This window comes from Pezoporus flaviventris, unplaced genomic scaffold (assembly GCF_033815535.1).
Source record: "Pezoporus flaviventris isolate CSIRO_AGI_PZ_B2104156 unplaced genomic scaffold, CSIRO_AGI_Pfla_v1 ptg000036l, whole genome shotgun sequence".
NCBI classification, from domain to species: Eukaryota; Metazoa; Chordata; class Aves; order Psittaciformes; family Psittacidae; genus Pezoporus; species Pezoporus flaviventris.
In genome coordinates, this window is record NW_026892584.1 from 9,729,252 (window position 1) to 9,755,568 (window position 26,317).

The 26,317-nt window shown below is 41.4% G+C and overlaps 1 protein-coding gene and 1 long non-coding RNA gene across 10 annotated transcripts in view; one reads left to right on the top strand and one right to left on the bottom strand.

The window, feature by feature from the left end:
- Positions 1-21,838, bottom strand: part of PTPN5 (protein tyrosine phosphatase non-receptor type 5) — an 82,376-nt gene extending 60,538 nt beyond the window's left edge. The window contains exons 1-3 of one of the 7 annotated variants that reach the window (XM_061463041.1): positions 21,818-21,838; positions 18,266-18,413; positions 16,864-17,024 (exon numbers count right to left, since the gene is read on the bottom strand). In XM_061463041.1, the coding sequence (XP_061319025.1) occupies positions 16,864-16,936 (73 nt within the window). In that variant the 5' untranslated portion in view covers positions 16,937-17,024; positions 18,266-18,413; positions 21,818-21,838. Of the gene's footprint in view, positions 1-16,863; positions 17,025-18,265; positions 18,882-20,958; positions 20,981-21,181; positions 21,390-21,817 lie in introns of those variants that run through there. The other 6 variants (XM_061463040.1, XM_061463042.1, XR_009745059.1 and 3 more) reach the window with 6 other exon arrangements.
- A 64-nt stretch (positions 21,839-21,902) lies between these two features.
- The window catches only part of LOC133274198 (uncharacterized), a 46,677-nt gene continuing 42,262 nt past the window's right edge, over positions 21,903-26,317 (top strand). For 2 of the 3 annotated variants that reach the window (XR_009745060.1, XR_009745061.1), the window contains exon 1: positions 21,903-22,095. This is a non-coding gene — a long non-coding RNA (uncharacterized LOC133274198). Of the gene's footprint in view, positions 22,096-26,199; positions 26,267-26,317 lie in introns of those variants that run through there. The other variant, XR_009745062.1, reaches the window with a different exon arrangement.

Genomic DNA, 26,317 nt, shown 5'->3' on the forward strand with positions numbered 1-26,317 from the left:
GTAAAGCATACAGCATATGAAATGAACCCATTCACCTTACTGCTTGTTTGCATTCAGAACACATTTTTGCCCTCCAAACACTCTCTAATAAAGGCTTTCAGCATCCTCTTTCCATAAGCAGAGCCTCCTCCACAGTGTGGAGTTGATTCCAAAGGCACACTCTCGCCACATGAACTAACTAGCTTTGATACTGTAAAAAATAACCACAGACTGCAATAGTGTGTAAGACATCTATACCTGCAAGACAGTATGAAAGGCAGGCTCAATGCAACATTAAGGGTTATTTAGGCTGTAACCAGAAGATAAATAGATCAGTTAACCAATAAAATGAAAAAAAAAAAAGTGTCTTTACCAGATGCTAATTTGTCTTTACCAAAGACAAGTAGCTCTAAGAGCCCTCACTGCACAGACAAACAAGACTTTCAGGTAAGAGACAGAATAAGCTTAAAACTAAGTCCAGAATGAGTTGAAAATACCCACTTCCTTGATTTTACTTGCAGCTTACCACAACTAACTAATAACCATATTTGAGACAGCTGCAGATTGAATTTTAAAGGACTTTCTAAGGAGCTTTTAGGAGAAAAAGGCTTAACCCTCAAGAAGTATGAAGGACTAAATAGCAAAAGTGCCCTCTCTTACAGACGTCCTGTTAAAATCACAGGGAGCTCATTTCATTAGAAACTATCCTTCCAGTTCTGAACAGGCTAATAAATCAAAGACCACCTTGATATTCAGACTCTCACACTGGGACGAGGTGACCACTACATATAGATGAGGACATCTACATCCTCAAGGAAAAGTACATTTTAGAGCAAGTCATGTACTTGGAAGACACCAGGATACAAGACAGCATCCAGGTGCAAGTAGGCAGTCATGTGTGAGGCACTCCTCCAAAAATCCCCTCAATCAATGCAGCACATCTTAGCATAAAGGAATTCTCTGCTACTCAGGACAAGGGACTACTAAGTCAAGGCAGAAAACTTCCTGTAAATGCCTGGATACACACTGCATCTTTCACTTGTAATACAAACATAGTATAGAGGAATTATGTAGGTCAAAGAATAAGAAATATTGTCTGTGTACACAGTATGTGTCAAAACATAACCCAAAATTTATTCTTAAAACTAGAAAAGTCAGGCATAAATCATACAGATGGTATTTATACTTTTATAGCCATTTTAGAAACTCCTCTCCATTCCTCACTGGAAAAGATGACAACCAATTCTTTTCAGCTATTTTTTTCTTTTATTATTTGTGTTCTGTTTTCTTAAGTCAAAGTTCAAACACAGAAATTATGTCTTGCATGCAAGTGCCAAGGGGAAGCAAGTGCCAAGGGGAAGCAAGTGCCAAGGGGAAGCAAGTGCCAAGGGGAAGCAAGTGCCAAGGGGAAGCAAGTGCCAAGGGGAAGCAAGTGCCAAGGGGAAGCAAGTGCCAAGGGGAAGCAAGTGCCAAGGGGAAGCAACCTTCTCTTACAGTGTAAGTACCATTCAAAACAACTAACAAACACCATAAAAAAAAACCATGGATAGTTACAAGTTCAGCAGCAGCAGCAGCCTCACTGCTCCTTTGAAACTTCTGCCAATGACCTAATCGCCAGCCCTGTGCAATAGCTCCCAAGAAAACAAGCTTCACAAGGCACTCATTCCAGTCCAGCAGCATGCCCATGAAGAGTAGAACCAAGAAGCGACTGGATTTCGTACGTGAATGTCACTGGAAAAAAAGCACCTCTTAACTCACTACTGAAGGCCAATTACATCCCCAAACTGCATCAAGTGGTCTAATAAAAGATGCTATGCCTCTCTGTATAGCTCTCCTTATACTACCTTGTCTTAACATGAAGGGCTCTGATATCTGAACAGGTTGGCCCAGTATATAAAGTTACTACTTCTTAGTAGTTACTATGCTTAAGTGGAAGTGTAATTGACTCTTCATGCTCTCAGTCTAATGCAAACAGAAGACAAGATGGCTAAAATTCAAGTAAGAAGCGCTTACTGCTTTTCCAAAAGCAAACTAAGAACATGTACACATAGTTACAGCTCACACAGTTCAGCTGACACAAGGTAACTTATATTTCTTAGTTTTTAACATAATACCGCTTGCAATGAGAATAGCCCCAAAAGCTGCTCTTCGGGCCTTCCTCTGTGCCTGCAGTCCACCACATGTCCAAATGCTGGTAACAAAAGGATTTTCTTTACACATGTTGCTGTGAAGGAACTTGGTATCATGACATTTCCGGAAAGGCCAAGTGAATAAGAATAAATGCTGAAGCTGTAGGCACAAGGTTTTTCTAGGTCCTTGTAGCTTCTGGAAAGAAGGAGGTACCTCTTCTTAAGCTATATGCAACTGTTGTAGTCTGCCTTCAGTGTAAGCTCCTTGCCAGACTCTACACTTAATCCCTTTTACTACATTGCCTCAGCCTCTTCTCTCTCCAACCATGAAACTTAGGGAGTAGTTTTAAACTGCTAAACCCTATTGCCTAACATACACCGTCTTCCTGTCTGTCCAACAGCATGTGAATGATCAGAATACCAGTAAAGCAAGGACAGTCAGAAATCACTCCTATCTCTGAATAAGCATACAGCCTTATTCTCAATTACTTTTTATCTTGCAGCTGATGTGTAAACAATGTTCAGATTTGGTAGCATTTTGCACCTGCTTTACACTGATGTAAAAGACATATGCCTCCATGTGCCCATGACTGTGAGGAAATCACTGAAGGCAGAAAGTTTTACAAAAAGCCTGTCAATTTAAACAATAAAGGCAAAACAACTGCACGACCTTCCTTTTAAAACTCTTGCATGTCTTTTTTTATACTAACATGAGCAGCTAAAACCATTCACAGGAATACTTAGCCAAGTGCATAAGTGCCAGCAACATCAGGCTCAAATTAAGAGATTTCAGAACTTCGTTTTGCTCCATGTGAAACCCCTGGAGGATGTGTCACAGAGGACTGAGAAGCAATTTCAAAACTTCTGGTAACAAGTACTCAGAAGCACATTTGGAGTACTTCCTGGAAGCAAGAGTGACTTTATCTTGTGCTCTGTATGAGCAAATCCCATATTTTTTAAGCCACCAGGTTAATTTTTGCTGAAATAACTGTCATTGTCTGCCTAGACACAAGCAAAAGTTATGCATATAATTACCTGGATATACACCCTGGCACTGACAGAGCAGCAAACCAGGTTAATGTGCAGGAGTGCCATCACAAAACAGCAACACAATCCTAAGATGGTTTATTGCTACTGTTCACTTTTCCCTGTTCTGAGGAGGACATAGAATCTACTCCAAAAACCACATCATTCAGGCAATAGGCAGTAATGTGTTGCAAGATGTCTGATTTAGGGTTGTAGATAGAGTGAGGGAACAAGAGTATTGCTAAAATTCAAGTAAGAAGTGCTTAGTGCTTCTACAAAAGCAGACTAAGAATAGGTACAAACAGTTACTGTGGTTCAGCTGACACAAGGTAACCTGACCACACTTCTTAGTTTTTAACAAAATGCTGTTTGCAATGAGAGTAGCCTGAAAAGGGACTACTTGGGGCCACACGCTCTCCTTTCATCCTTATATTCCCTTTTCTCTGTCTTAGAATGGACAAACCTGAAGATGAGGCCAAGTCTCCTGGGGCAGAGGAACAGAAACATTAAAATAAAGTGTGCACTTAAGTGGTTTCTGTCTTGGAATCTGGAAACCAAGTTTAATTAACCAGTTGAATGGAAAGCACAGTTTACATAACAGTCTTTGTGGACTCTCACCCCAGTCATTCCACACAACCCCTTGTAACTGCTAGTTCACATAATAGCAATTTTTCCCTGGTAAAAATAATTGCATGAGGAATTTATATTCCAGTGTTCACAGACACCAAGAAAGAAAAAACAGGTGCTTAAAACAGAGGAAATAGAAAGCAATCCATGTAGCACAGGCCACTAAACAGTTCTGTAAGGGAAACACAGCTTCTTTAACTCCTAGAAATTAGTTTTTCATCAGATAGAAAACTATTCAACACCAAAAGGATATTGACAGATTCTGCCACAGTCAATGAACAGCATCCTGGAAAAGAGTCTGAAGATGTCTGTCTTTCTTTACTTATACTCTGGAAGCCTGCTTCCTGAAATACTGTATGCTTATGAGATAAGGCAGTGAAAAGCATTAAACAGTTGGAAAATTTTAGCTCTGTGAACAATCAAGATCTGTCCATTGAATACTTTATTGGTTGTCAGGCCACAAATGTAACTTGGTGATTTGGGATTCTGTCTTTGGTTTGCAGGGTGTCCATTTTTTTTTTTAAGATTCAGCTCAAGAGACTGTCTCCCATTCTGTGTTTGCAGACTTCTTAGCTCGGGGGCCTCAATTTCTCTTGGGGAATTTAAATGAGATAGCATACAAAAAAAAAAAAAATCAACACTTAATTTAGCTTCATGCTGCATTTAAGATGATCTTATACTGCTGTAGAGAGGGGCTTGTTTCACCCTGCTTAGTCTCCTCTATTGCATCATATCCATCTATCCATGCAGCAGCAAGGCTGCTGCTTCAGCTTGCAGAATTGATGGAAAAATAACTAATTTGGGGGGTGGATTACTCATCATTGGAGGAGTGAAAAGGGGACCATCTTCAGTGGAAGCTTACTGCTAGATTAAATGCAGAGCTGAACTGCACTCTGCTGTCAGGGATTTACAAAACTTCCCTGGGTGTTCAGGTTAGTAATATCTGCACAGATATTTTAAAACTATGGCTAAGCAAGTATCAAATGGAATTTAACTTGTTACAGCATCCTAATTTTTGTTAAAACCTCGCTTTAATTCTATCAAAGAAAGAGATCAAACCTCAATCAGAGCAATTAAATACAAAACTTTCCAACAACATTCCCACTGGAAAAACAAAAGGTTTACATACAATATGCACGTTTATAGCTATTACTTGAAATTTTAATGTCATCTGCAAACTATCATCTTGTAGTTTCAAAAACTTGATTATATTAATAACTATGACCAATATTGTTTTCTGTGCATAGAGATAAACATCCTGCTCAAGGATCTGAACTCCTATTTAAAAACAAAACCAAACATTAAGAATAAAAAGCACTCAGTTCTGAGACACATATGTGGCTGCATTGCATATTTCCTGCCTACACTGACAGTGTGGGAGCTCTGTTAGTCATCTAATGTGCATATTTGCTTGGCATAATGCCTCTACTTTCTTATGCAGGCAAGAAAGATGATCATCAGTTTACTGTATTCTTACATCTTCATTGCATGTTCATCAGTCAGCATGGCCAGGCCTTCCCAATTCAAACTACAAGCTGTTAGGAGATAGACCAGTTCAAAGTGAAGCCCAAGGACTGGAAGGTTGTTAAGCACATCTATAAGGACAAGGGAAGACTTAGTCTGATGATGCTTAGACACGTTTTGGTGGAACCTAACAAAATGTTTATTTTGAGAATAAGGACCTTTTACTGAACAGAAGCCTAATCTAGTTTTGCTTTCAACCCCGACACAGATCTTTTTACTATCTTCAAGGGCATTAGAGGTTCTCAGGTTCTTTGCTTTAACTGTCGTTCTCTGCCTCCATTCTGGAAGAACCTGAATTTAGTTTTCAAGTAAGGCTGTCATAAGACCTCCTTGCCCACACTATAGCAGGACCACACAGATCCCATACTTCTGGCATGCCAATTTCATGTAAATCATAGGAAACACATACAAGAAAGGTACATACCCTTTTACTATAACATTGACAATGAAATCTGAAGAGGAAGTGAGGGAGGCAGAACTTCCAGGTGCCTCAATGTTCTCAGACCTTGAAGAAGTGACTCTGGCCATTTCCCCTCCCAATGGCCTTGGATGATGCCAATTACTTTTTTAACCACGAGATACTTCATTTTACAACCTTCTTTGTATAGAATTAAAATGCACCAATTCAACTGTTTTCTGACACACAAGGGAAGAAGCGCTTTGAGGGGAGGTAGCTCATGCTGTTTCTTAGGTATCTCAGTTGTGAGCCCACTTAACACTGATTACTGTATTCATGTCAAGGAGAAGTCTCATGTTGCCCCACTCCATTGTGGAAATTGGCAGGGCCAGCCTTTTAAGGGCAATCTGGGACTGCCTTACAGGACTTCTGTTAATCCCTTTATTATGAAGACTGCTGAAGTGCCTTCAGCAACACGGTCTGCTGTGTCTCTGATGGTTTTGCCCCAAATGTGCACGAGTTTGGATTCCTGAGGACTGCAGTGCTTTGGTGTAATTTCTGCTGACTGCACTCAGTGTGTCAGTATCTAGCTGAAAGGAACAGCTTTTGACAAGCAAGAGCTCAGAATAGGTAAGGTCTGGTCTGATGTAGTGGAGCTCTGTCTCCAAATTCTATGATTGTAAAGACAGAAGAAATATGTGGGAAGCATCCACAATAATCAACCATATCAAGTAAATTAGCAATTAATTTAGTGAGCTACTAAAATCTAGCAAAAATGAATCCTGAGAGATTCTGGTCACAGTTACCCTGATGTAAATTTATATTAACTCCTAGAGAGAACATCAATCTCCATGACAGTTACTTCAGATTTACACCCAGCTACTCGGAATTTGTGCACTTGTTTTCGTAGCCGTGTGGGAGATCTGTCTATCCCGCAGATTCTGCAAGGTACACAGAGTTACATTTCTGTAAAAATCCAACCTCAGTGAAATGGGGAAATTAAATTCTCCACTCTGACGAAACCTAAGCCTCCCACATAACAGAAAAAAACCCTGCTACAGAATCAGCCACTACATGCGGTCACAATGTGCTCCTCAGCTCTTAAGTCTTTGAGCAGTAAAAATAATTCCCTCTCACTGGATTTCACGAAACATAACAGCAAACATCAAAATTACTACATTCTTCCATGCCTGGAACTCTCATAAGTATTATGAATACCAGATCCACAGAGTGCAGTTTTGAGACCAGTGTCACAACCCTACCAAAATCCACGTAAGTCTTTCAAGGTTTTCTTTTTAAGACAGTAAAGAAAGGGTAAACACCTTCTGGCTATTAGCACTACCCCATGCGCTAAATGCTGCAGCTGCATTAAAAATTTGATATGAAAAAGGAGTTACTGTCCTGCCAAACAACCCTTCACCCTTTCTACCAACTCTACTCAGCTATGCATCCCTGTCTCTGCACAGCCATCACTTCCCTCTTTCTTTTACCCCTTAAACTAATCACTGGATTAAAATGATATAATGCCCCTTTCCCACCCACACAAATCTCAATAAAAGTAGCACAGGCCTGCCCATGAAATTCTAAGTTGATTCAGATAAGAAAATGTTTGCATCCTTCTGGGTGAGCCAGAGTATGTGTCATAGGTAATAAAGAGAAGAAACAGATCGCAAGCAACATACAAATGCTAGTGATGTAATTGTGAATTCAACGTATGTTCAGGGACCTTGTCAAATTGTCTGTGGAAACATGGCGGAGAGATACTTAGAGCCACTTTTGCTAGACATCTTAAATTCACATTAAGAACTTGCATCAAACTCATTCATGTGGGGATTTTTTTAGAGCAAACTGTAAATGTCCCCATACTGGCCTAACTTGAAAGAACTGGACACACTTCTACTCCCATTCCAGTGATGGTTATGTTAGCACTACAGACCCTAACTGCCTCACCTGGCTTTATCCTTTGCAGGAACTGGCTACATGAAGGAGCCCAGAATCTGCTTGATATTCCTTTGTGTAAGGGTGTAAGGGGGGTTTATAGGGTTACTCAAGATTATCCAGCAAAGTCAGAGCATGGGCTTCATGCATTCATAAGGAAGTTTCAGAACTGTATTTAATTTAGGAATTTTTTTCTTCTCTCATGTAAAATATCTTTCTGAAGACTGTTTAATTATTCAATATTAGTGTGGGTTCATGGTTTCTCCGCAGTGGGTCTCCATGAAAACAGCCTGATCAGCTTAGAAGCAAGCATCATACTAAAAACTCATATGGCATTAGTAAAGGTAGCCAAAATTTTCAAGGTTCCTGGCATTTGTAGACTTCAAACAGTGCAGGTCAAGTGTATTCACAAGTCACCCCACAGTCGAATACACAGAAAAATATAAATACCACTGCTAAATAAGCTTTTGCCTTCACAAGTATTCTAAAATTAAAAAAAAAAAAAAAAAAAAAAAAGGCTATTTTCATGGTTTATGCTAGACTGGGGAAGGCGTATTTTGAATCCTTAAAAGGGGAAGCAGCATTTTAAAGGACCCACTAATTCACTTACTAGCAAGAAAAAGAAAAGAATGAAAGAGAGATAATCAGTTTGGTTTTTGTTGTTTTTTTGTTTGTTTGTTTGTTTTTTGTTTTGTTTTTTTTTTTAACAAGAAAAATTAAGCCTCACTTCAGTATTTAAATGAAGTGGCTGAAAAGTATTTGGCAACCAAGTTGAAAACCAGACGGCAATTTTCAGGGTGTCACACTTTGAATGGTAATATATAATAGCTAAATAAACGCTGATCTTTAAAAAAGGTTGACATTTTAGATAAACAGTTCTAAACAAAAGAATTTCTTCTACATAGGCCAGTTTGGTTCTTATAATTAGACTTCCCAAAAACTCTTAAACTTTTTTTTTGTTTACAGATAAAAGTTACATCACAGTACAGTACAACAAGTGTCTTAAGAATGCCTATTCCAGAATGAGGATATATGTGAAGTTGTTTAGAAAGTTATGTTACATGGATAACCTGCAAATAGTACAGAGTATTGGAGCACCCCACAATAAAAAATAAAAATTCAACATTTCTCTAAGATGAAGCTAAATCTAGCCTCCAGATGTACCAAGAAGTAAATAAATCCCATAGTACTCTACAATGCTTATCTGAACCTCCATAAAAATACTGGGCAGAAATGAAACTAGAATGACATATATATCTCACATGCCTTTCTGAACCTAACTGAGCTTCACCAACAGATGAGATAGGAATTCAGTTGGTTACTGAGGGCTAGGCATGAATATCCTGCTTAATTTATAGAAGACTACCTGGACACAAAGCAATCTATACCATTACTCTAGAATCTCCTCATTTGACTCATCCTCCTGCCTGAAGTACAGCATGGAAGTAAACCAAAGTAAAACAGACTCTCTCATAATATCAGAATGAAAATTGCTTTGTAGCAGCAAGAGATAGACTAAAAACAAAATTGAATGCCAATTTGCAAACTGCCATTAAATTTCCAGGAAGCTAATCCACCAAGGCGCATACTGCACCCTAGAGAGTCCTTAATGAATAGTGTCACGTTTGTAATAGGCTACTTAAGTTTGCATCAGCATTTACATTATAAATTGCTAATTATATGTTAGAAAAACAATCCTGAAACTTACTGAAACATGATATACAGGGTTCCAGTCTGGGAACACAGACTCTGGGAGGGAGGTGGGGAAAAAGTGTTCATACTAGGGCTGACTAGATTTCATGTTTTATTTGAAAATAATAAAACCTAAAAAATAAGAGAGAGAAGCTTGAAACCATTTCAAGTTCCAAAAGCAGAGAATATTTTGGCAGGCATTTAAGGCCAAGCCCTGGAGGTGGTAAATGCCCTTGACTCTAATCGTAGTGGGATGTATGAGTGGTTAGCATACCTACAAAGAATGAGGGGTTACCAGTGTCTAGTACTTGTTTATATCGCTGAAATCATACTGTAACTCAGAACCTTACCTTTCACACACTGCTGTCTTCCCAGTATGAACTATGGTGAGCCTGACCACCTTACATAATTCCCCTTTTTCTATAAACAAGGCTGAGTTTACTAGTGTGGTAAGTCAGTCTTAAGAAAGATTCGAACAGAGAGCTGGCAATGCTCTAGAAAGAGAAGAGTTTTTTTGTTTCCAGCACTGTACCAAATGGCATCTTCCTGCTTGCTAAATAGCCACCTTCTCAGGTTGAACTGCCCCATTGCTCTTGGGGTACCACGTAACACTAAACAAAGTAAAACGGATTATTCTAAAATGATGAATACAGTACCTCAAATCATCAGTGTATCACTACCATACACATTTAGCCTGTTGCTGGCTCAGCCTTAAAAACTAATGAGTTCTCTAAAGAGTATAAAGACATAATGTTTAAAGCAAAAGAAGCTGCTGCCAATACTGTTTTCCTCTCCCTAGACACCATATCAAATCAAAAACAGAATAGCAGCTTTTGCCCCTCAGCAGAGTATCAAGATCCTATCTGACAGAAAAAAATACCTATGGCTGTGTGGACAGACCTTGAAATTCCACAACCTGAAAGCCATCACCATGTAGCCTGATCTTACTCCCTTTGCCATCTGGGGGATTTCTGCCATCAAGTTCAACATGAAGAGAAATTAAACTTCATTTTGGGGTAACTTTTGAAGTTATCTTGGTCCGAGTTTGGTGAAGATGCTAAACCTTACTTAGAAATAACAACCTGCATACAACTGAAGGGGGTGCTTAGTTTCTCCAGCTCTAACACTCACTTGATTTCTTTCTTTTCCTTTTCTGTGCAGTAGTTAACACACCCACAGATATCATACGGCATATACACAGGTCAGCAGAGTCATTTATGTAAGGCACCTTCTTTAAAGAACTATCTCACTCAAAGGGGAACATCAGCAGATGGGGCCTGCTTATGCATTATATTCTTCAAATGCAAATGCCTGGCAACTGCAGAGGGGTATAGGAACAATCCCTTTCTCATCCTTTCCAGCCCTGCTTTTCATGCCATCACTGCACACAAAAGATGTAGAATTAAAATAGCTTCTTTTGCCTTCCAATCCCTTTGCTTCCCAAAAACCACTCTCCACTTCAAATAGTCACTGAGAAATAGTTTACCAGAAAAAGATTTAAAAACCCTCAAAATGGGTTAAGAATTATATCCAATTAACAGCTCCAAAATGACACAATAAGTGACTAGTACAGAAAAGGAGTTTTAAAATTTACTCCGATCTAAGGTGCAAGACACTTCTTGACCAACAGGAAAAAAAATGCTCCTCTAGGACAAAGAAGCAGTATCATGTAAATCACTATCACTAACAAGCAAGGCTTTATCTTGCTCAACATGTTAGCAGTATCTCATATTTCTGCTCATCTCTAGCTCTGGTAACTTATGATGCATCTGCTCCTAAAATCATGCAGCAACCAAAGAAGAAAGCTGGCAATCACAAGAAGGTAGACAGAATGATTAAGTGCTCCAATAGTTCAGGAAATGGCCTAGAAACAGCTGGATGGACAAGGGGTAACGGGTTAAAACTTAAACAGGGGAAGTTTAGGTTGGATATAAGAAGGAAATTCTTTCCTGTTAGGATGGTGAGGCACTGGAATAGGTTGCCCAGGGAGGTTGTGAATGCTCCATCCCTGGCAGCGTTCAAGGCCAGGTTGGACGAGGCCTTGGGTGATATGATTCAGCGTAAGGTGTCCCTGCCCACAGCAGGGGGTTGGAACTAGATGATCTTAAGGTCCTTTCCAACCCTAACAATTCTATGATTCTATGATATGGCATTTTCCAGCACCAGTTCTGGTTTCAAGATGGTATTTCCAAATACCTGCTATGTTCTTAGAATCACAGAGCATGATGTCCATAGCAATCAGTTGCAAAAGAGGAACAAAACCAGAATCAAACAATTCTTTTATGTATCCTTCAGTGGCAATTCATTTATCAGCTCATTTCAGTCCATGATAAAGTTCCTTACAAATAAGGGATTCTATAGCTTCCAGGGGAAAACTGCTCCTTTCATACTTGGACAACATAAAACAGAAGCTGCTAATCTAAGAGGATGTAGTGGACAAAGAGGGTAGTTTGTGCTTCCTTGGTTTGAAGCCTTTGTGGCAGAAGGTTGCTCAGCTCTTTGTGAGAGAGAGAGAGAAGGAAAAAAAAAATTAGCTAGGAGATGACACTTGGGCTGGAGATGTGACAAGCACAGATGAAAAGGATGAGAGCCATGTATAGAGCAGCAGAGATTGGTATCAGCTGGAAAAAAAAAAAAAAGGAAGAAAAGCTTACAAACACAGATAGAAAACTATATTCCAAGCTGGAATAAACATGTGCTTTCAAGGACAGTAAATCAGCTTGAAGATCTGCTCTCAATTTCTACTTCTGTTCAGTATCAGCAACCAAGTGAGTAAGTAGATGGCTTAATAAAGCAAATTCCCAAATGACCGCAGAAACTATTTCATATTCCAGCTAGCTTTGGACTGCCTTCTCTTCCCAGCATAATCAGCAGTCTCGTAGGCACAGCTTTACAAATCCCAGGCTACCAGATAAATGACAGTAAGCTGTGACAGAACACAGTAAAGCCAGGACCTGACTTCTCAGCAAGCTTGCCAAGCAGAAGCGAAACTTTTTCTAAATCCTGGATACAACAGTAATGGTTTCCCTCTGTCCAAGCACAGAAACCAGCACCATGCCTGAATCAGCGTCTTGCCACTGGCATAATTTTTTGGCTTAAAAAAAAACTCTGCATGTAGCTCTGAAGTCATGCCCGCAACTAACACAAAGCAACACTTCTCAGTTTTATCTAATGTAAGCTAATATAATGTAATATAATCCACTCAAGTATAACAGACTGAAAACTGATGTTCCAGGCTGCACAGAATACACTGCAGATAAAACATTTTACAAGGGCATGCAGTGACAGGACAAGGGGCAATGGCTTCAAACAAAAGAGTGTAGATTTAGATGTTAGGAAGAAGTTCTTTACTATGAGGGTTCATGAAGCACTGGCACAGGCTGCCTTGAGAAACTGTGGCAATGGAAGTCTTCAAGGCCAGGCTGGACAGGGCCTGGAGTGACCTGGTCTACTGGAAGGCATCGCTGCCCACAGGGCTGGAACTAGATAAGCTTTAAGATCCCTTCCAACCCAAACCATTCTAGGATTACGTGATATGATCTAGCATTGCTACAAAATTATAGAGTATTTTATCTCTATCTGTGATCTGCTGCCCACTGGCAGCATGCAGAACCATGACAAATAGCCAAAACTAAATTCAGTATCAAGATCTACAGTATTTCCAATCAGGATTCTAACAGGTCAGGGTGCCATACAACACATACAATATTCAAAGGGACAAAGGCAATGTTTTTTTCCTAAAAATGTCGAGGACATACACTGTTGTAAACGACGCTTAAAGCTTAAAAGAGGTGAAAGTTAAAAAGTGGAAGTGCCAATTTCAGGGAAAAAATACATAACTAAGAAACCAGAAAAGTTACAAAACACACATAGCACTGAGAATGTTACACATGCTTACAGTAATTTACCACAAAGAACAGCGCGCTTAAGGGTCTGAAACATGCTTTAAAACAATAAATAAAGGGCTAAAATACATACAGGATCTGGGCACTCAACTCCTTATGTATTTCAGTACGAGTCAGGCATCACGTTAAGTACGTGAGAGGTCCCCCTCTAACTTAAAAGAAAATGTTAAGCAGTTTTATTATGTGGGCATTCTAAATAAGCTCTGAAATGCAGAAACAATCACCAGCTGAATAAAGTAGCTATTACATGCTTTTTAGTCACAGGATTTGCTACAATAATTCCTGAAGCTCCCAGCAGTTTCGTAACAAAGTAGTCACATCTGCAGTTTCACAGAAATGGTCATGTCTGTGCCAATGTTTCATCTTCTGTTTGCAGGCTCTTATTTCCATGTTTAGAAGAGAACTGAAACAAGCCAACTACTTAAATTATTCCACCTCCCTCACTTGCTATTCTCAATCTTAAAAAGCAAATGCTTTGGTCATTGTAATGGAATGGTGTCAGTGATCTGTACTGGCAAGGGAGGCTCTGCTGCAAAAGACAGCTACAACCAAGCCCCGGGCTGATAATATGCACTGTTACTGAAAATAAGGGAACAGATGCTGTTGGAGTAACAAATGGAAGATGCTCTGGAAAAGAAAATAAACAAATCTAGCCATACTCAACAAGTCAAGGTACAGGAGGGAAGCAGCGAGTCTCTATTCCTGAAAGTAAAAAGTGCTCTGTGGAAACATCAGAAAAAACGTACAGTGTGATGAATAAAATGGATTCCCTTTCCCAGAATCTCTGGATGATGCTAGAAAAAAATATAAAACATATTTTATTTACCTGGAATAAACAAGCAACATAAACAACAAAAACCCAACACAAAAAAAAACGAAATGAACCAACCAAACAAAAAACCCCACCCTCCAAACAAACAAAAAAAAAAATCAACCACCACCATCCCCACCCTTAAAATAAACACAACAAACCAATAACAAAAGCAACATCAACACCCCCACCCCCCTCCCCAAGAAAAAAGACCAGCAAACACTCAAGTGCAATTCGGTAAGCTAACAGAAAATTCAAAAGTGGTATCATATACCCAAGGGAGCGCTTCAAATAACATCTCTTGCAAAACAAGTACTCTTAGAGAGGGTGAATCAACATGTCTAGCTTGCTTCTAAGTGCCCTGACCTAAACAGTATGACCTAAATCTTGCAAGAGTAGAGAAAAATGAAACTTCAAGCCAATAGATTCCTTCTCGCTGCCATTAGCTGGCCTTCAATAGACTGTCTTCCATATTACTTCACAGGCATATATTCCTGTATTTTAAATACCCAAAGTTTGGTCAAGTCCAAGACAACGCCATGAGATGCAAAAATTCATTACTGATTGAGAAATGCATGGAATGCGTCCAAGGAGATCCAGCTGCCTGCCTTTTGTGTAACTAGATACTTAATAGTGGAATTGTAAGAACAGGTCTGCAGAGTGGCTGTGGCTGTGCAGAAAAACTTGTGGTTTTCATGTGCTGTCACCCTACAACCCACAGACTGCTTATGAGAACCCAATTTTTGAAGCTGAGCTCGGATCAGTGAGCAGATTCAATAGACTGTTCTGTTCCCCTATATTCTTCTCAGCTAAAGAAGAAACTTCTCAACTCCTCCTCTCCCACTTACAGCAGTCATTCTGCACACATGAAGTAAAACTGTGATCCTGACAAGATGGTGGGAGGTAGGAATGAGGCTACAAAAGAAAAAAACAAAAAACCAAAACCAAAACCAAAATGCACCAAAAAAAACCAAAACAAACAAAAGAAACAAGCAAAAAAAAAAAAAAACCAAAACAAAAACCCAGAAAAAACACCCCCAACAACCACCAAAAAAAGGCTAGTTTCTGTTGGTTTAGCACACCTCAGCTCTTTGAATCCTGCCTTCCAAACGGATCCAAAGCTTGTTATACTCCAATTTACATTGTCTCATGTCTGCTCCTTTGCCACTTATTTCAAGCAATTTTATACTTTACTGACTTAAGCTTACAGACTAATGCTAATCCTACAACAATTTTCAACATATAATTCTTAATGATGCATAATACAAGGTATCTTTACCTGTACCCCTTGCATTTGAATAAAGGGTATATACATCTCCAGACACACACAACTCTTAGGATCTAGGGACATTGTTTTTTCTAGTTATAATTTTTATTTCAGCAAACATACATTTCAAGAAGTAAGAAATGTCACAGAGTCACTTCTCTGCTGCACTAGTAATACAAGATGCATCATCACCTGAATAAACAGCCATGGCTGTAAATAGAAAGCATTCTTCTAAATAGAAAGTGTTCTGCTCACTGTAGGTATGGAACAAAGGCGTGGATATCTTAAGAGAACATTTAACCTTAACTTTTCATATTGAGTTTACAGATGAAAATGCACACCTTTACCAAAGCACATGTACTCGGAAGACCTTTGTACTTTTGTCACACTTCAACTTGCACTGTTATTGGGCTCCTTTTGTTGTTTTATTTCCCTGTAGGTTTAGATGCGATTTCACAAACTTCCACGATAGTAATTTAGATCCAAGAGTCTGTCTATACAGGACTACCTACCAGAACAGCCATTCTAAATATTAAGGCATATACATTTCCATGTACACAGTCTGCTTCTGTAAAAGGTGTGCACATGGGGAAAACAAGCTTGGTACACTAATGTTAGCAAATTTCCATATGGAAATTAGCCTTCTGTTTCCCAATGAAATGCATCCATCTCCGGCATCTCTCAGGGTCACACAGGAACAAAAGACAGGATTCGATCACTGCCTACTTACAAATAGAAACAGATTCGCTTTTTGCATTTAGTGTTTCTTACAGGAACTCTGTAATGAACGTGAAATGAAATGGAAGCTGGAGATTCTTCCACTTTTTGAAATGGAAAAATCTAAGTCTGCTGGACTTGTCCACTATAATATCCACTAATATTGATTGCCTCCCCCCCCCCCCCCGCAGGAGCAGTTATCAATCTTGTATCTGCCAAGCAGAGTGTTATTTTTGTATTTAATGTTGAAGTTACAACTGTGTAATGTATTTCAAGACATAACACCTACAACGAAGTGTTAGCATCCTAGTCTCTTTACTTGTATCCTGTTCACAACTGACAGGACCCTATAGTGCAAAAAGCCTCAGTGATAAAACAGACTTTCAAGGATATGGACATCATTGATATGAAATGTTTTGTCTACTTCATAACATCAATGATTTCATGAACTTTGTCAACTTCAGGCTTCAAACAGCCTTCTGCAAATGAAGTGACATCTTTGAAATACACAGCTTTCAAAATAGAGATTTCTTTATAACCATTGGTTTCAGTCATGCTGTAAATTTACACTACCTTTTCCTAGATCTCCTAGCAGTTGTAGAAACAAAGTAGCTCAAGAATGATGGGTGCAGATTTCTTGGTTCACCAGGGTAAATAAAACAACTTCCTCTAACGCAGAGGGATTAAATTCACACTCACATGTAGAAAAAGCCTAATCGCTCCATAGTCATTAGTGCAACTGAACAGAAACATACCCAGGTCCTGAAAGCAGACTCTTGCCCACTATTAAGTTTTATCAGCTCAATAACTCCTTGTAAAGCCAAGGACATCTCATCCTTCTTAAGACTTACAATTCCAGACTAGACTACGGTGCCATCTTATGCTGTCAGTGTCTGCCAGGAACTCTGGAGCTCTATCCTCCATCACCTTCTTTAAGGAACATTCTTATCTTGCACAAAACTGCTGTCTTCAGAGTCCTGGGTGCCCACCAGCACTTTTAAAGAAACATGATCTGTGGACAAATGAGCGGTAGAACAATTCTAGTAATATATGAATTACAACATTTGTGGAATTTAAAAAAGTAGTGTAATTAAGACCAGCTGTGTCATAGGTTATGCTGTCTGATGAAGCGGTGTACGTGCAGAGACATCAGTTTGGATAGTGACATGTTAGCTATGTGTCAGTGGGCAAAACTAGCAAGCTGGCTAGGCATACTGCAGCTATCAGCAACTTTTTATTGAAACTTTCAAAATCTGTCTGAACTTCTGGCACGTCTGGAAGTACCAAGTTTGCACACACAGGATTATGAAGACAGCTATCATTCTGACTAAATTCATTCTGAATAAATTCATGCACATAAAGGTATTACAAGGGGTAATGGGTTAAAACTTAAACAGGGGAAGTTTAGATTGGATATATTCTTTCCTGCTAGGGTGGTGAGGCACTGGAATAGGTTGCCCAGGGAGGTTGTGAATGCTCCATCCCTGGCAGTGTTCAAGACCAGGTTGGACGAGGCCTTGGGTTGATATGATTTAGCGTAAGGTGTCCCTGCCCACAGCAGGGTGTTGGAACTAGATGATCTTAAGGTCCTTTCCAACCCTAATTATTCTATGATTCTATATACAATTGTCAGTCTTGTATACTCATTGCTATTTGAACCCAGCATCGTTTATACAATTCTTTTAGGAAGGATGGTCTAAATGGCTTTATTATACTGCAGTGATTGACAAGGTTACTCTAAAGGTGTTTATCTGGTAATAAAGGAGACCCTCTGCAACTTAAAATGAGTTGCTTATACCTGAAGGATGAGCTTCTGTCAAAACCAAGAGTTCCCACTGACACATGCCATTGTGTCCACAGGTCAGCATTGCTATAAAAATGCAAGTTGCACTATCTAGCTGTTATACCCATAAGCACAGCACTAAAACACAGAATGAAACCAATTATAATACAGAATCAGAAAGGAAACAAGAAACAATATTTTTTTGTGCTAGAGGTCTACCTCTTCAAAAGACTAAATATTTTGGGCAGCTATCCTTGATCTTAAACCAGGGTCAGATTGTTAACTTTTCATTTCACCCATCTCTTAGAGATCCAAACGGAATCGAGCCCCAGTGAAACAAATTATGAAAGGCTGCTCACGCCCTGAACAGGTTAGGAGTTACATGTTATAGGTCACATGCAGCAAAACTCCAAGCAAGAGAGGGCTAAAAGGAAAAAAGGCACAAACCAAGAACATACAGAACCACTTACTGTAATTCTAGCTGGTCACAAATCAGGAGTCTTATAACACAGGAGCACGATTCTGACTTCTAACGTGCAAATTATTACCATACTAGCTTTTTTAAAGTGCTGCTCAAGATCACAGGTCAAGTTGGTTCCGTACCATTAAGGGAGGAGTCTGAAAAGAGCCAAAAAAGAATTACTGGGAAAGAACCCCATAGTGAGATAAAAAATCCTGCCACGTTCCAGAGACATTCAAGACCTTTGCCTTTTTCATGGCTCACTCGCTATGCAGTAGCACAAATACATGTAGCATACACATACTCTGCATCTCTTCTGGCCTTAATCTGCTAAAGATGCATTAGTACAAACCAGCTCTTCCGTTCTTAATTTTTACTTGTGTGTTTGGTTGTTCTGTTGTGGGTTTTTTTCAAAGGGAGTCTCAAATATCCTCTAATGTAGAAACACTTTGCCTCTGAAAATTAAAAATAAACTCTTTAAAGTGTCAGCTTAAACCAAGAACCCATGCCCTATCATAGGTTAAATCTTGGGGCCCATCAGCCACACTTTGCTGTGGTCTACACAGGCTAAGAAGCAAACTGAAAGAGAACTCCAACAGCAAAATTCTCAGTTATTTTAGTGAAGCAAGATACTTTGCTTCACTAAAGAAAACACTTTGTCAAGCACATTCATCAAAAATACTTTGTCAAGCACTTTTTAAAAACCTACAGTTCAGAAAATCTCTCCTACAAAAGCCGACAGGGCTGTAGCATCCACTGCCTTTTTCTGCCTTTTGACTTAACATCCCACATAACTGAGTGATCTGGTTAAGCAACTAAACCAACAAAACCTACTTTTGGTGAGGGTCTGTTTGTGGACAATTGGGAAGTAAAGCCAAGCAAGTGGTATTCTTTAAAGTAAACTGATAGGCAAATTTACACATTCTCAAAACAGAATTTCCTAATTTCTACATTAACTTCCCTATCTCATCTCTCCCCCAAGCCCAAAACAGCTAAATGGCTGATCTTCTGAGGCAGAAGCAGAAAGTTAGAACAATTCCTCCCCCCACACTCACCCCGTGCTGCAAATCAGCATAATTGTTCCTTCTGCAGCAACATCTGCCTTTCCAAATACTGAGAAAGCAGATATTGGAAAACATCCTGCTACATGGATTTTGAGATCCAGAAAACAAAATAAATGTTCATAGATAACTTTTCAAGGGGGCCCCTCTCTGTTTTTAAGCATAAGCTACATAACAGAAAACAGCTCTTCCATTTCAAAACAGTATAGGTCCTTAAGAGCTGAATGTATGTTTTTGCTTTTGTACTTTATCATTATTAATATCAAAAGATGCATGTTATAATCATCGAGATTTGAATTCTTGTTGTGTATTCTACCATTTACATACTAAATTGTTGGTCTTGCTATTTAAAGACTTGTTTTACATGCACAACATTCAGTTGGCAACTCTCTCTCCAGTGGAGTGACAAACGTTTTAAAGCTTAGCCCTTAAACCACAAGGATAACGCTAAATGAGGAGTAAAAAGGAACTAACAACAACAACAAAAAAAAACAACAAAAAAAACCCCAAACAACAAAACCAGCAACAAAATATTACAAAGAATAAAGCCTATTCAAACAACAAAATTAATTAAACAAATGAACATGTGCTTACTTTCCTGTACATACCTACTGAAATAGCTGGGACTCATTATGTGCAAACCTAAAATGAGAGTTATGGTGTCCATTTTATTCACACTCAAACCAATATGCTATATTTTCTCACAATAGGTGCATTTTATGCCCCTGAACAATCCTTGGCTTTGGATATACAACCCTAATTTGAACACAGCAATGAAAACACTGAGAAAAGCACCACATTCTGGTACTCCAAAGGGGAAAAAAACCTGCAAAATAAGCATAAGGCAAGCACATTTTTTTATTTTTTTTTTTTTACCTCACAACTTCTGCTTAAGTCAATGTGAGCTCTGGGTCTATGTAAGATTTGAACTTGATCCATTAATTATTTATACAACAAAAGAGTTCACTCAAACTGCCTAACAAAACACTGTAATCAAATTCAAACAAAAAACCTGCTTTGTCACTATATACAACACTCATGAAATAAAGAGGCCAATGAAGCCACACTCCTTTTGAATCAGTTACGGCTCTAACACAAGCAACAGAATTTGATCCTCAGCCGTAAATCTTTGCAATCAGGTGGTAGGTAGCCTGTGGAGCTGGATCCAAACCCCAGAAACTTTGTAAATAATGATGTAATACAAAGGCTTAACCTACTAAATTTATTCTTTTCAAAATATCGTGTAAAAATCACAGTCTCACTATAACGTAACTGCACAAGATACCTTTACGTAAAGTTTGAAAAAAATTGCAAACAAGCTTAACTGAGCACATGTGAAGCCTCTGCTGTTCCACCCAGAACTCCAAAATCCAGCTGCACGCAAGTCTCCAGTTTCCCAACACTATTAGCTACAATGCCAACTATCCTGATCTCAGCACTGCCACCTAGTAGAAAGTGGTAGTGCACCACGGCAGCCTATCACATCAGCTCAAAAGACAGCAATATCCCCGAAAAGCATATAAAAGCTGTTGCTGCTAAAATTTTAACTGCAGCCAGTAGTTAACTACTCAACTATAACAGTCTGAAGGCAGCCCCCCCAAATCCCCCAGTCTTTCCCAAGCAAGATCCGCGAAGCGCATACACCAGAATCTGCTTCGCGTGTCTTGGCATGCTCTTCGGCGGGGGAAAACGTGAATTCACCCAGCCTTGTGCACGCCGCCCCCCGCCCAGGGCCCGGCGAGCAGGGACGGGAGGGGAGCGGGCGAAGACCGGCTCAGAACTCCCAGCAGCCCAACGAGCACAACCAGCGGCTCCCCCCGCCTCAGCCCCTCCGCGCATCGGCCGGGCTACTGCGGCTTGCCCACCTCCGAGCATCGTCCTTCCTCGGGGGACTGGGCTGCTCCTGTTGCATTCCTTTCTGTGCAGCGGGACGCGATGGGAAGCGGACGCCGGGAAAGCCAAGCCTGCCCTGGCCGCCGCCGGCCTAAGGCACAGCCCGAGGTGTGCAGCCGCCTCTCGCAGCCCTGGGAGCGGCCGCCGCAGCACAGCAGGGCACAGTTTAGCCTTGTTTTGTCTTACCTCACCTCCCTGGCTCGGGGGATCTGCCACAGCCGCCACCGCCTCCCGTGCCCTCCCCCACCTGCGCCGTCCCTCCCCGCCCCGCGCTCAGGTGCGGAAGGAGCACAAAGGCAGCACCGCCCGCTGCGGTGTGCAGCAGTCTCATACACACCGTGCCTCTTCCCCACCAAGCCCCCAGCCCTGCTGCGCACTGCACCGGCGCCCCCGCTCCCGCCGCCGCTGCCAGCCAGCCGCCCGCACCCCTCCCTCCCCACCCAGCTGCTGAGCACCCTGCCCACTTCAGCCCTCTGTGGGGAGCGCGCGCCGGCAGGCAGACACCCCCCCCCCCCCCAACCGTTATGACCGTTGAAGCCGTTACAACTTGCCCCAAGCCTCTCCGCAAACCTCCCCTCACACACCCTGCACCCCCTGTCGGTTGGTACCCGGGACCACGAAGCGCCCCTCAGATTGTGAGGAAGTTCCACAGAGCCGGGGAGATCCGAGAGCTACCCGCTACCGCACGTACTCCCCCGCCACTGACACACACCGGGGCCGCCCTCCGGCGAGGGGAGGGGGCAGGCGGTCTCCCTCCGCAGCTCTCGGCAGAACGCCACAGCGCCCTACCTCCCTTCCACCTGAGGCAGTGACCCCCCCCGCTCGGCGCTCCCGCCAGACAGCACTCGCCGCTGCCGAGTAGGGGTGTGTGGTGGAGCGGGAACAGGTGAGGAGCGGGCAAGAGAGGAGCCGCTGCTGCCCGCCCCCCCAGTGGTGGGAAGGTGTGTGGTGCGAACCCGCTCCCGCCTTCCCCACACCCCGTCTCTGCGGCTGCCCCTGGGAAGGTCTGCGAGGGGACACCATCGGCAGGGACAACAACCACCCCCTCCCCCGGGAAAGCTGTTGTCCCTCGCTCGCCTTCTTTTCAGCTCGGCCGCTTGACTGACAGGGAGCCTTCCAGCGGCCGCCCACGCGCGCTCCCGTTTTCCTTCAGTCGGAGAGGGAGATGGCGAAGGAGAAGGCATGAATGAAATAGGCGGCTAACGGGAGAGCCAGGCGGCGGCCAGAGGGAAGCCGGCCCCCGCTCTTTGGCGCGACGCAGCCGCAGCGAGGCCGCCTGAGTCGGCGGGCTACTCTGGTAGGCCCAGGTGGGCACGGCTGTGCCCCGACCCTCACCTCTGGGCTGCCGTCGCTTCCTAACGGCGGAGAACCGGCTGCCGCAGACTGCAAGCTGCTCCCCCGCTCCTCAGAGAAGACTGAGACACCATTTTAAGATGCAGTTACATCTTCTCAGGGGTTTGTTCCTGTTATTCAGGATGCCCAGGGGAATTATGAATGCTCCATCCATGGCTGTGTTCAAGGCCACGTTGGACAAGACCTTAAACAAGCTGATCTAGTGGAAGGTGTCTCTGCCCATAGCAGGAGGTTTGGAACTAGATGATCTTAAGATCCTTTCCGACATAAAGCATTCTATAATTCAGTCCCCAAATTCCCAGGCCCGCATCTTGTGATAAACACATAAATGTATTGGCTTTCGCAAATTGGTTATGTGGATATTACTGTACGAGTTTGCAATAACAGAAACAGAACTCGCTAAAGACACAAGACTAGGCAATAAATTAAGGTTTGGACCTCTTGATCAAAACGGAGTCACATAGCAAAAGAATTTGTAAAGGTAAAAGAAAGAGGGGGGGTGATATAAGGTAAGCTAGTGCCTGGAAAAACAGAGTTAAAGTACTTTTTTTAGCTTAACTTAGGTTGTAGAAAGAGAATAATGTTTATGTTGTAAGTCTGTGGAATGTAGTGGCCCCACTTAACATGAATTGTTTCACACTAGTCTTCTAAAGTATCTTTAAAGAACAATGTTTGTGTTGTAAGTCTGTGGTGAGATAACAGTATTTAGTGACCCCACTAAACATGAATGAGTTATTTCACACCATCCTTCTACTTACCAGTTTAGAGACAGAGCCTCCCAAACATCTGCTAGCTTGGGATACTCCTTATCTGCCCATCCTGCAATAAATTTTGCAGGAAGGGCACGCTGTTTTAAATCTTTGCTGGTTATTAGAATAATTACAGATATAGCTGATTGTGTGATTACTGGGGGGTCCAACTGCCAAAGGTAGAGGAAGACTGCTGTGAGGAAGACTGCTTACTTCATCTTGAAGACCCCTACTCACAAGAGGAAGACTGTTTACTTCATCCTCCCACATCCTGCCCACAATCACCGCAGAGCAGTGTGCAGACACCAAGAGGAGGAGACTTATGATAATAAATTCTTGAAGCTATTTATAATATCCCCACCTATATGCAGAAATTATGAATATGTATGTAATTAATGTAATAGTGAAAGTATATAAACCTGTAACAAATACTAATCACTTGCACCTCTGGCTACGGTCATGCGCCCAGCGCTGTTGCTTTTGCTTTATTGACTATGTCCCTCAATAAAACCTTGTTCTCTCGTTTAGAGGAGTGAGTTTGTATTTCACACATCTGAACAGTGGCTGGAGCACACGGGTCCTTATGGCTTGGTGCAAACACATTAGCTAGCATGGTTGACCTTGTGTTCAAGTAAAAGAGTGTGCCTCTGGTCAGCTGAAGTTTGCATGAAAAAACTCAGGTCAGAAGGTGAAAAGTTGATGCCTTATAAAACCAGAGCCATGACTCTGGCCTTATATGTAGGCAACATGGCTGATTCCTCATCCCCTGTAAACCTACTTTGCTCCACCAAAGGCAACTCATTTTATTCTGATAAAACCCCAGCACCTGATACCTGAACTGTCACTCTTGTTGTGAAGTGATAAGAGGGAGGAAAGAATCTCAAAGACTATTTTAAGCCCATTTTTTTTTTCCAACAATTACTTGGTACTGTGGGGCAACGTTGTACTCCTTTTGTTCCTCAGATCAGTTGTCCTTAAAAAAGTTGTAACTTGTTAAACACATACTTCAGAACCTCTGGCTGGAGATCTGAGTTTTTCCCAGGTTTGATGTGAATATCATAAGAGTTTCATTTGTGATGTTTGTTTTACTAGCCTAATTTACTGGAGAGTCAAAGCATTAGATGTTCAGGTAATGGGGGCCTACCAGGTCAGTGAAATTACCTCACTGAATGTCAGTAATTTTGCTGGGTTACTGAATATATATTTTCTTAATTTTCTTTACTGGAATTATTGATTGGAAACCCCATGAGTATTTATCTATCTAAATCTCTCCTACAATTTAAATTGAACAGGTCATTTTCCACCTCTGAATATGCATGGCATATTTTGTGTTACATACATTATATGCATGCTGCGCTTGAAGCATATCTGCATTTGCAGTTACATAATCACTAAACACTGGTTTTCATCCCATGAATCTAGAATCATATTCTGAACTGTTTTAAATCTGTATGCCTCCACAAATTCAATGCGTGCCAGGAAATTTATATCAGCTAGAATTTTAGCCTCTGAATTTAAAAAGCTGCTTTGGATTCATATGATGAGAAGTGTCTTAGTAACTTTACTTTTTACATTTTGCATTTCTGAAAACTGAATGCACAATAAAACGTTGTCAAGTCCTTTGCTATGGAATAACAAATGTAAGATTACAATTTAGGTGGGTCAATGCAATTCTTTATGTATTTGGTTTATAAGGTTTTATGTTTTTGCTAACAGTTCAACATGACTCACCTACAGCACATATCACTGCCACAGCTGTTGTAAACCTTCTGAGTCAGAGAATGACTTTATGACCCAGAATTCTGACAGTGAGTACTACCCTAGTGATTTTCCCAATTAGGAGAGAATTGCGAGTTGGTATCAGTGCAGGGTGAGTCAGAATTTGATGTAAGAGGCAAAACTGGACCCCTCAGTTACTACTGGACTAGTTCAGTATCCTCTTCCCTTACAAAAGTCATTGTCATGAAAACCTGGAATGAGCCTGTTATGGGAACTCCTCTTAGAATTCCAGGGAATTGGCTCTTCTTGGTCCCAGGTGCTCTTAGGTACTGTACCAGCCATCTGCTGCTTGTTGCTTTGAGGTGCACGATAGCTTTGCAAGGGAACGGGGCCAGAGCAGTGAATAGTTGAGAGGCAGCAAGTCTTCTCTGCTTTACTCTGAGGAACCATTTTGCTTCTTGGCTTACCAAAGTGCAGGAGCTATGACATTAAACTCACATGTGCTATCGCTGTGTGCTTCTCTATGCTGAGTTAGGAGTTTCATTTAGGTTTTGGGGTTGGCTGTTTTCTGATAAACAGCCCAAATCTGCCCCAGCTGGTTTTGAATAGCAAAATTTGGGTACCCTGTAAGCTGTCAACTGCTTGCTGCAGAGAGTATGTTGGAATTGGTCAACCAGATACTCCGTTAAAATTTTGTCAGAAGGGGCCAACATTTAGGGTTGAGTATATGGCTGAGCCAATTAGGGCATGATTTGCTTGAATTTAGGCTGGCTGCAATCTGGCATTAGGGTTTGTCACCCACCCAGTCATGCTCTAGCAGGGCTAGGGCGTAGCTTGAGCCTATGGAGGGCAATGAGAAAGAATCATTGGTGGGGAAGGCCAAAATCACAAGCCTGCTGCAATTAGAAAGGATTTAAGTGTGAGATTGGGGTGAGGTTAACATCCAACATGAGGCAGAGGGTGAAGATTAGAGATTCAGTGACCAATTAGCTGGTTTTATTGCCAGTTATGCTAGGGACTTTGCTTCTGGTAGGCAGGCAGAGACTGCTGACTTAGGGTTACAGGTGGGATCAGGATTGAGCTGTTGGTGAAGCACAGCTGATGAGCCAAGTTTGAGGTAGTGCTTCAGTACCAAATAATTTTGGGGCATCTGCTGGTATGGTTGTGGGTAAAGCTTGATCTTACTGAGAGTGAAGCACTTACACTAAGCTGGGTCTGGGGCAGCTGTTGGACCCGGTAAAGGATCCTGGGTAAGGGTTAAGGTGGGAACATCTGGGAAATTTTTGT